Below are 11,797 nucleotides of genomic sequence, written 5' to 3' on the forward strand. Positions count from 1 at the left end.
TCAGCACTCAGGTAAATCAATTTTTTATTTGAACAGAGATAACACGTGGAAATAGCAGCTCTTCTGAACCTAAGAAATACACACTTTGTTTGGTACCAACAGTATACATAAACTACATATAAGAGCTGAAATATTCTTGACTATATTTGCTTTCTTTTGCACATATCAAAGCCACACCAACTTGATTACTGTCCCATACTTTGTCAGCCTGCATACGTAGATCTTAATTTTCTTTAAAGCGTCCATATATAAAATCAAGATTCAATACAGCATATATTAAAGATTTTCATTAAACAACTGTTTGTGAAGTTTTTTTTTGTTCGTCTCTGTTAGCCTTTCCATAGAAAGGCAATAATGAAAGGAGAAAAATAAATATGAAAAATAAATATGAACCCCCCTGTATATTTAAGATAAATTGCCATATTTCAGGCTTATTAAAAGCCAAAATAAAGGATGATGTTAGTAAACTGAAGTTTATCATTCCATATACCATTTCCATTTCTTCTCCTATGAACGTCTTCCTCATGCTTACATAAACAGTGTATATACTTGCTACATTCTCTGCCTACTGCAGAGTATCCCCGGTAGACTAACAGCCAAAGTAAGAGATTCACTTATGTCAAGTTGCCTTTCTGTTCTACGAGTAACAGTAATTTGCAGAATAAGCACAGATTTCAGTGCTCTAGAAGACTCCACTGGTCAAAAGGTCTAAGAACAGGATAAGGAATAAAAGTAACAGACAAGAAACAATTTGACAAGATACTTTTCTAAAGATGCAGGATCTAAACTGGTACAGTCATATTAGTGCCCATTGCCTTTTCTATGTGCATGAGGTAGACGAACGTGAGGCCAAAGTTTTTTACTTCGTGCAATTCAGTGAGATACAAAGCTTTCAAAGAAGAACGTCAGAAAGCATCACATGGGAATCAGCCCCATGTTCTCTTTTCTTATGCAACACTTAGACGTCACCACCCACACATATCCTGTTACCTTGCCAGTAGCATCAACAGCACAATCTGCATGAATGACAGGCTTCTAGATACTGTGTTTTCTTCAGAGAAATTCCATATAGAAACAGCAAAACCAAAACACACCAATAGCAAAGAGAAAAAGCAACACGCTACAAAAGAGTCAGATCATCAGTGATACCTGAGATGACAGCAGCCCCTGCTAAAGTCAGTCAGTCCTGCCATACATCATCCATGTTTGTGTTGTGTTTATCATTTACTTCGATTCATTTCCTAAAAGCAGCTTTGCTGCATTCTGTAGTTGTAATGTCAGCATTCCTAATGCCCTCAGTACAAGTGTTCTGGTTAACAATTACAAACATGCACCGCCATTTTGGGTGCTGACGGAGCAGGGGATAAAGCACACCATCTGTATACCACAGATGGAAGTACACAACACCACAGAGTACTCTTAAGACAGAGTACTATCTGAAACAATATTGCTCCTTTTCGAATAAGAACACATGCAAGAAAACCACAATTCTGCATGGCACTGATCGGCTATGACTATCAATAACAGATTTCACAGCACTGGCAAAGCAAGCAAGATAACCTGGTCATCCTTGGAATGAAGCACAGTGTTGAGACACCACAGTTTTTGATTAGACTTCCTAACCAGCTCCCTTCTCATGCTGAGAGATATGACCCAGGTTCAGAGACCACTGCCCAACTAAGCTGCAAGCACTAGTAGCAACGAGTGCACACATGAGCACCAGTCACCATACCTTGGCAGCATGGCCTCCACGCCCTTGTTATATTCACAGCCCACAGACCTCCTCGATACGGAAGTACCATTAGCCCTACAGAACAAAGTTTTCACACACATACTTTAATTTTTTTTCAGGTTTTATTCTGTTAACTCCAGAAATTCCATGCTGAAAAACAGATATTTTAGATTACTAAGTTGGGACCTTCAGGTAGCACAAATTTCAGGCACAGGAAATTACTGTATAATTAGTTTTCTAGAAAGCACTCAAATGCAAAGTGGTCACAGTCACACTTCAGATCACAGAACGGTTGTTCTGCAAGCCCAGTAATGCTGTGTGCACCAGCAAGGCTTCAGAGGGCTGGCATGGCTAAGTCCAAAAGCATTTCAAGCATATACCTTGCTAACACTGCCAATGTCAATGCCCACACATCCACATACACAAACTCCGAAATACAACCACACTTCATTCAAATCTGTGTTCCCTTGGGATTTATACAAGTGAAAGCATCAGTGCATCAGAAATAAACTCAGTCAGTTCAATCAATTATTTTCAAGCAGGTACCTGAAAATAAACAAGCTAGTCCAAACTCTGAAGATCCCTACAGGCTTTTGTACCTCACCCAGTGGATTCAATTGGTCTGATAAACTTTCATGCAGGGTCTTCCTCCAGTAAAAGGAAAGTCAATTAAATAAAAAACACTTTTTTAATGATTCAATGGCAAACAAGTTTTTCACTTTGTTGGAACTCTGCTTTCAGCAAGTTGTTGGACAAGTTGTTTCCCCTGCGATGTGCCGATTTACTTGCCTTATTTACAAAATGCTGTATTAAGGAGACGGCAAATTTAAAAGACTGGTGCTAATATTATCCATAACAAACAACCTTAAAAACTTGAATGTGCAAGAAGTGAAAGTCACAGTCCTGATCTCTACCAGAGGAAGAAAAACACATGTCTCTTTTCAAAGTGTTTCTTTCTAAACTGAGGGACAAGCACAAGTAAAACAACATCTTCACCTTCTCACTACAGCATCTGGAAGAAAGAAGGCTATGTGGATATTCAGCCTTAGTGAATTACAAATTTGTAATTTAAGAGAAGTTCTTTTGTTTCTTCCAGTATCTCTATCTACACAGTTTGAAAAGCAGTTTTCTGGAACTTCCCTCAGCTATCTCATAGAAAAATCTGCACTAAGAAGTCAATGTGTTTTGTGAGATGTAAAGTAGCCAGGCAACCCACAAGCTGCTCATTAGCTATTGACGTAAATAGTGAAATCTCCATCTTCATTTGACTATTCATTAGAGGACACAAACTCAATTCTTTTGCTAAAGAATCTCGCATGCATTGCCACTCTAACTCTACCACTTATGTCCAGCTTTTGTTACATACTTGTCAGCCCAGAGAATATCTCACTAAAGCAGAAACACTAGCTTCATACATATCACAATTAACATATATTAGCAGGCAGTACTTTTTTCACTATGCTTTGAAAGACAAGTGTTGCTTATTATATGCCATCAACTGCTCTCATTGACAGGAGCAATTTATTTTGTGTGAAATGGTTTAAGTTAAATGAAGATACCTCTGCCACAGTTCAAATAAAGTCAGCAACTTAGTCCACACCTCATAGAACAGCAATTACATACTCAAGAAAAATGAGAAAACCATTAAAATATTCAGGTGTAATTAGTCTGCAGTTGAATTAGCTACTAACAAAAACTAATTTTAAAGAGCAATTATGGCTAAAAACATTTTTTTCCTGATACACTTATCTTCAGCATGGTAACTCAAAGTATTTAAAAAAAGACACCGAAAACACTGATGGAGGACTACTTTGTATATGGTTTATCTCATTTAGCTTATCAGAAGAAATACACTCTAATTTACTTAAAGATTCATTTTCCCTTACTGTGATCTCTGCTCCAGAAAAATTTCAAGATGAACACTTTGGTAATTTTTTATTTAACTCCTAAAACTAGACAGAGTTCCCCAATTAACATTTCACTGGTAATGAAATATTCGTAAGAAGATTTTATTATACATTGAGAGGCAGTGGGAATTACCAGTGAATCTGCCAATGGATTTTAACACACTATGAAAGTCCTTAGAAGCACCGCCTAATCTAATCACTTAACACAGAACTTGCAGAAGTCTATCTTTACAAACTTAAGAGACATTGAATATTACCAGTTTATGTTAATGGATCAACTCAAGCTTCTATTTACTGCTAGAAAGCACCTTTAAGTTCTCTACACTTAACATATTTTTACTTTGTCAACAAAATGGGAAATTTATGGACTCTTGTAACTGTTTCTGCTACCCCATCACACCCACCACCAACTGCTTTTACAAAATAGACTCACTGGAACCATTGAAGGAATATATTTACACAGTGCACAATTTTAAGTACATAAGTAGTTTTGTCAATATCTTACGTTAACTTACATTGTCATCTCATCTTTCAGATACATGTTCCAGAAAGTAAAGGCGTTTTATTACATACTCATTCAGCACACAGCAAATGGGCCTCTCCCTCTTCAGTTATACTGAATAATACTGATACAATACTGAAGCTATTACAGCTGTCACAAAAAAAAAAAACCTGTTTTTCTCATGACAGTGTGTGCAATGGGACACACTGTTCTCATTTAATTTACCCTCTCCTCTCAGTAGCATTTCTGGGCAGAATAAAGGAGTGAGACCAAAACAAGTTTCTGTAATTCGCTGACGGACTGACATTGACAGTTCCTCAATTAATATTTTGACAATTCAGTGACCAGGTTTTATTCCTTCTACAGTACAGGTGGAAATAACAACATTTCCCTATTCATCACCATTGAATGTCACCACTAGCAGGCAAACAATCATAAGGCTTATTATAAGTGATTCTTTGTTCAAGACAGGGAAAATGGAAAGCCAGCAACACCCAGCATTTAAAAAACAAACTTGCACAGTTACTACACAAATATGCCAACTTTCAGGACTGAGAATTAAGACATTAATTTCTGAGGACTACTGTTAGCCTGCTCTGATCACCTATTCCCCACCACTCTTACAAGGTCAAATATGCAGGTGTATCGATAGCTGAACCAGCCACAAGAGCCTCAGTTCCTTCCTCAGCTATCTGGTACAGAATGATACAGAAATCCAGGCATTCCTGAACAAAGGGGAAGGACACTTGGTACTGTAAAACTCAAAGATAACAGAAAGCATCAGAAGAGGTCAGCCACATGTAATTGGACTACATGCATCCAGACTGCCTGGTAAGAACAGATGTTCACATGGTGATGGAAACAAGTGCAAAACACTGAGACTGGTGAGTGATGCGTGGGCATATGAAAGATTGCCCACATGAAAGCATGTGAGATAGTTACATTGACTAATATGGTACTAACTAAATATTGATTACGTAACTAGTTAAGTAGAATTTCATGGCAGAATCAGCACTTAACTGGAAGACCCCGAAGAATCATAGCAAGTACTGAAGCCAGCACCACGTGAAGGGCAAGTAGTGAGTAAATGTAAAGGCACTGACTCATTTCCTCTACAATTATTAGCTGCAATTAACCATTAAAATGTTGAAGCAGAAAACACAGGAGGGTAACCAGTTCCTTCAAGTTAGATTACTGTTTAAAGCAAACATCTGATCTGACAAATGCCATGAAGAAAAACACCAAGGAAGAAACAGAGGAGTTAAAAGGTGACTCTGAACATGAGGATCCATAAACATCAAGGAACCAGTAGCTGGAATGAAATAAATAGCAACTCAAGTACACAGCGTGGAGCTAGTAACAGAAATGGAAATTTATAAAGATCATTATTCATAAAGATTATTAACCTTAATACAGAGTGTGAAACAAATAGCCAATCTGCTACTAACCTAAGAGCTGAAGAAAGCCCTCTGCTCTGGATCATTTTAACAGTGAGGATGACAAAGACACTGACTGACCTATCTCCCTCAAGGTGAAAATCATGGTTTGGCTGAAGTAAGACCAAGTGAAGATTCCAAACCTAGTCACAGAAGTGGCCTGGGACTGCTGAGTTTGAGCAGAAAATTGATAGGGTCATAACTGCAAAGCAGAAACTTCAACTCACAGGGCAGCAAGGCAGAGGCACAGGCGGCCCAGAAAAGCTGTGGCTCCACATACCACGAGCTCAGTCCTACTCCTACTGCAGCATTGCTGCAGAACAAAGAGGGAAACACACTTACACAAACTGTATAACCAGCGTCTCAGTTTTCTGTGTGGGAGCACATATACATCTACACCAATGTGGACATGCAGCAGAATACAGAGCTGGAAAGAGCTGTGGGGTGCAAGAACAGCCAAACTAACCCCTGCCACATCATACTCCATAATGCTAACCCACAGGCTGCACTCACACCAACTAAAACCAAAGGAAATAGTACTGTCTTACAGAAAAGGTCAACTCCACGCATCTCCTGTTCAGATATATTTCACCACAAACTTGAAATGTAAATTGAGAAAGCCCCACTTGAATTTCTGCTATGGAATCTGCCATGAAAACTCGTTTAAAAGAAAAAGACTTTCAATGTGTTTAACACTGAAGGGGCTGCTCTTAAGCCACAGACATACGTTTATGGGAAATCATCAAGCACAAGGCTCAGGGCAAGATGAAAAGTTCAATTTCAGCAACAAACCATGCTAAATCATACACAAACATCTAACTCTAAAAACAGCAGAAGAGAGTGGAACATTTAGACCACCAAACGTAAGTTTCCTACAGAAAAATCATTGAGTTTTTTGTGCGTGATGGTTTTTCTTCCTTTGTTTTTATGTTGTTTTTTGCTGGTTGTTTGTTTTGAGAAAGTGATTAACAAAGCAAGACTCTTGCAATATCTGCTCCATAAACTGTCCCCACAAGACTTCCAGGTGTCAGCACAGGTTCACTATCTGCAGTTGCATGAATACTGAATATACCAAAAGACTGTTTTAGCACAGGTGTGTTGGGTAGAAAGCCTTACCTCTTAGCGTACACAAGCTGTTAGGAGAGGTTTCAGTCAGTGAAAGGGAAAGTAAAACCTGTAATACCAAGGCAAACAAGGAACACCAGAAACTATGGTGACAAGAAACATACGTTAGGAGGGTTAGACTTAAAACGCATCTCTATATGTTTGAAATCATCTAACTGGCATCTCTACTCTGACATTTTAGAAGGCCTGTGAACAGCAAGCTGCTGCTCAAGTATGAAATACTTGTTTCAGAACCAAGAACTAAATATTTCTCTTGACAGTAGCTGCCTGCCCAGCTTTTCCTTTGTTGTTCCCTGGAAATTGTTTTGATTAGTCCACACTGGAACATCAGCAGCAACATCCAGTTAATTCAGCATTCACTCTGCAGTGACATAATGTTGATTGCTTATATTGCACTCACAATTTTGACAGTATCTTTTGAAAAGAAGCTGTAAATAAGGGCTGATAGCAGAATAGGGCTAACATTTATGTTTTACATGTTGCCCACCATTTAAGATCACCTTCTTTCACATGAGGTCTTGTCTGAGATCACTTTCCAAAAGTGACTGAGAGTTAAAGCAATACTTGCTTTGTCTTTTAGGAAGATACAACAGCAGTTAAAATTGATGTCCATTTTTACGCAGCAAGTTTTCTTCTGAGTTCAACTACAGAAACTAATCTTAAGGAAGCAGAGTTTTCTTTCACTCTGGTCAGTATGAGATTCTAGGAAAAACCAAGCTGGATCAAATAGTATATCTATCTATAAAACTACTTCAATAAAAGACAAGGTCAAGAGATAACTACAGAATTTAATTTCAACAATTAAAAGAAGCTCTGAATACAGCTTTGGGATGTCAGCCTAAAAAAAAAGTAGGAACGCAATGTGCAAAGTTCATGAATTGTGCATAAATAATAACAAATTCCCCTTTTTCGTCTCAAGACAAGCCTCCAACATTCATTCTGGTTGAAGATACAAAAATCCCTCTGAATATAAGCACATTATCCTAATTTCTACTACAATCTAAATAGCACACACACACACCAAACACTGCCCATATTTCAAAACAGGCTACCAAGTAGCGTGCTACAATGTCTATCCAAAAGTTTTCACTGAAAGTGAAAACTGTCCCAAAGAAGTCCAGTGTAAGGTAGTTGTGCCTGGAGACTTTCCTGTACTTCTATTCCCTTCTTGTTGATAGAAGCTTGAGCCAGTTGAGACATCTGCATTCAAGGAAATTCCAAGCCTTCCACTTTCGATTGCAGAAATTCTTTCTTTCAGAAGTTACATGTTTCATTTCCTCCTTGACTGCAGAGCCCTAAGCGATGTGTCCTGCATTCTGTGTAGCAAGGCCAGGTTGGACGGGGCCCTAGGCAGCCTGGTCTACTATTAAATGTGGAGGTTAGCGGCCCTGCCTGTGGCAGGAGGGGGTTGGAGGTTTGTGATCCTTCAGGTCCCTTCCAACCCAGGCCATTCTGTGATTCTGCGATCAGAACAGTGTGACTCTTGAACACCTCCACAGATAGTGACTCCATCACCCCACCAGCAGCCTGTTCAACTGCATCACCACTCTTTCTAAGAAAGAATTTATCTTGATATCTAGCCTAAGCCACCCCAGTGCAAAGTGAAGCTATTTCATCTTGTCCTATTGCTGTTATCTGTGAGAAGAGGCTGACCCTCACCTCACCACAACCTCCTGTCAGACAGTTGTAGAGTGCGATAAGGTCTCCCCTGCGCCTCCTCTTCTCCAGACTGAGCAATCCCAGCTTCCTCAGCAGCTCCTCATAAGACTTGTGTTTGATATAGGACGCTACTCATCTAAAAAACTTTCTTTCTTAATATATTACATTTATTTAGTATGTTGGCATTTATGTAACAACATAAGGTTGTTTTTTTGTTTTTTTTTTAATGCTGGGGTGTTAAGAGATACTGGCCTTCCCCAGGAGAGATCAGTTGTGCTGCTGAACGTACACACACACGGAACATGGAGCTGTGTCAGGCAAGGGGCAGCTGGGGGTCAGGGAAAGGGGCTGCACCAGAGGGCGGTGGGCACGGAACGGGCTGCACAGGACAGCCAAGGTGCTCAGGGAGTGCCTGGACGCTGCTCTAAGACACAGGGTTCGAGTTTCGGGTGGTGCTGTGTGGAGCCGGGAGCTGACGGTGATGATCCCCGTGTGTCCATTCCAGCTCAGGATCAACCCCTGTCCCGTGACAAGGCGCTCCTACAGGCCCCGCTGGCTCCACAGGGACACGAGGGAACGGCGACGGCACCGGCAGCCCCCGCCCGCAGCCAGCCCCTGCCGAGCACCGCCCGCCCGAGGCAGGCCCCGCAGCTGGGGGCAGCGGCCCGCAGGAAGGCCTCCCGCAGCGCAGCGCGGCCCCGCCCGGCCGCCGCCATCGCGGCCCGCGCTTACCTTCCGCGATGACCCGCCTGATGCGCAGCTTCATCTCGCCCATCTCCACCGTCTGCCCCACGAAGTCGTTCTGGTCGCGGCTGGCGGCCCCCAAGGTGCCGGGGCCCGCCAGGAAGTCCAGGGCGGACTGGAGAAGCGACATGGCTCCGCCTCGCGCTGCCCGGCGGCACCGGGGGAGAGGAAGAACGGAAGAGAGAGGTGGGTGCGGGCAGCTCCGCCGAGCTACCGACCGCGGCGGAGGACGGCCTCCTCAGCCACCGTACGCTCCGCTCCGGTCTGCTTCCGGGAACGCTACGTCACTTATGACCTCACGCCGCCACCTCCCTCCCGCCGCCCCTCGGCCCGGCTCGCCGTAGGGTCGGACACGCCCCCTCCCGGGAAGCCACGCCCTCCCCCCCCCCCCCCCAGGTGGAGCTCACTTTGTCGCCCGGCCGCCGGCGGTTGGGCTTGTGGGGTGCTGTTAGGTTTAGCACGTCCCTGTTTTGAGGCTGCTTGCTAGGGGGAGGAGCGCTGGAAGTCAGAATCTCTCTTCCGAAAGACCTGTCCTCACTTCCTTCTGCTGCCTTCAATAGCCGTCGCTGATGCAGTCACAGTCATCACCAAGATCCTTGAGGGCTCAGATGGCTGTGCTGGTTCGCTTCCGCAATGATGATGAGTAATTAAAAGTGATGTTTCTCATTCAGCCTCCACAAACTGACAACTCGCTCACTGTTCTTCACACAGGAATCATAGAACCAAAGAACATTCCAAGTTGGAAGGAACCCACAACAACCGCTGTTTCCAACCCCTGACTCCACGCAGCACCACCCAAACTCAAACCCCATGTCTGAGAGCAGTGTCCAAACGCTCCCCGCACTCCCTGAGCTCGGGGCCGTGCCCACAGCCCTGTGCAGCCCATTCCATGCCCGTCACCCTCTGGCGCAGACCCTTTCCCTGACCCCCAGCTGCCCCTCCCCAGTGCAGTTCCATGCCTTTAATTTGCACTTAATGGGTAAATTACGGCTGCGTGGCTGTAGTTCTGTGCTTCCTTCACTGAGCTGTAATGCCTTAGCAGCCAAGATGTGTGGTCTTAAATGCCAGTAGATGTGCACTGAGATTGCAGTGCTTTTTATCTTTCACCAAATTAAAAATAATGTTTGTTGAAGTTGGATTATATGGAGAAATTCCTTCTATTTGCAACAGAAGTCAGCTGTTGTTTTTGATTCTACCTCCAGGAAAACAGTGTCTTTTACTGTTATAGAACATACCGTTATCAGCACTTCGAGAACAGCAGACTCTGTATTCACATCAGGAGCATCCAACCTTCAGTCTCATTTTGTTTCTGGCTTCTCCAAACTTGTTTTTCAGGCAAAGGCTGGAATTATTTGGGACCAGCAGCCACTGTTAGATAGGTTTGCTATAGCACGCTGTTCGACTCATTTTGCCCTTGTCCTAGCTTAACCTGCATACTCCTGTTTGAAGAATCATTCACATAAGGCCACCACTGGGAAAGGAGCAGGATTTTTGTAAGGAACCAGAGATTCAATCCTTCTGCACATGAGGGTTTGGATTTTGTTAGAACCGTTCTTACTCCCCAAAGAAGAACTGCATCAGAGGGGAATACAAAACAACTGGAATTTAGACTTTAGCTTAGATGAAAAACAAGACTTCTTCCTTATCTTCAGTAACAGACTGAATGACCCAGGCTACAGTGACCTCCTTTCTATTCTCTTCTTCTTCTGCCAACTCTCTTTAACGGTTCCTGATGGATTCTCTACTGAGTGTCACATTTACCCCAGCACAAAAGACACGGCCTAAAGGCTTGAAGAAACCACTGAGCATGACAAGACAGCAGATGTATTTCTTTCAGCAGCAGGACAGGCTTATGCCTATTTGAAATGCCCTTAGGATCTTGCCTAAGTCTTGGTTCCCTGTCAGTATGTATTGTGCATTTTTGAAGTATAAAAAATAGCAAGTAAATAAATAAATACATAAATAAAATTGATTTTATTTAAACTTTCATTTTGTATTACATCATCTAGAAGAGTAATTCGATGTGACTATTGAGAAAGGACCTTGGCACAAGGAGTAAACTACTCAAAATTTCAGTGAAAAAAATTGCATGTAAATAGGCACTAAATGTGACATCTAATCCTAAAAGCTCTGCCCAAAGATTTGTACAATTCCTCTCATTCCTTCAAATTGCTCTAATGATACAGTGACAGATTACACTGGGAGTTTGTTATACGAAAGACTGCAGGAAAGTAACCATGTTGCATGTGAAGGAATTATAAGGAAAAAAAAAAAAAAACGTAGGATAAGAAGCAAGAATGCCACATTTGGAAAAGTCAGGATAGATTTGACACCTCCAACTACTACAGATATGCTAGGAGAGGGATGGCTTAGATAAGGTTTTCCTGGACAAAAGTTGGAAAGAATGACAGCCTAATATCTTACTTCCCATCTTTCTATTCACCCGAGTTGTCAAGCAGACCATTAAGTAGGATAGGGTTTGAAATACGTGCAACTGTTTGAACGTCTCTGCAGTAATGAAGTTGAGCTTTTTATTATTATTATTATTATTATTATTACCGAGAAAAAGAAAATGTATAGTACTCCAATTTTAACAGTACTTGGCCAAAAAGATTAACATGTTACTTGTTATGTACACATCCTGAGAGTCTTCTGGATGTTTTCTTTAAAGTTGCTAAAGGTAGTAAGGCCT

At 42.0% G+C, this 11,797-nt stretch overlaps 1 protein-coding gene across 1 annotated transcript in view; it reads right to left on the bottom strand.

Annotated features, from left to right (window-relative positions):
* GAK (cyclin G associated kinase) overlaps positions 1-9,386 on the bottom strand; it is a 70,279-nt gene extending 60,893 nt beyond the window's left edge. Inside the window, exon 1 of the mRNA XM_424873.8 lies at positions 9,094-9,386. Within this exon, the coding sequence (XP_424873.4) occupies positions 9,094-9,235 (142 nt within the window). The 5' untranslated portion in view covers positions 9,236-9,386. The remainder of the gene's footprint in view (positions 1-9,093) is intronic.
* Between the last annotated feature and the right edge of the window lie 2,411 nt (positions 9,387-11,797).

The sequence above is a fragment of the Gallus gallus genome, chromosome Z (assembly GCF_016699485.2).
Source record: "Gallus gallus isolate bGalGal1 chromosome Z, bGalGal1.mat.broiler.GRCg7b, whole genome shotgun sequence".
Taxonomy (NCBI): Eukaryota; Metazoa; Chordata; class Aves; order Galliformes; family Phasianidae; genus Gallus; species Gallus gallus.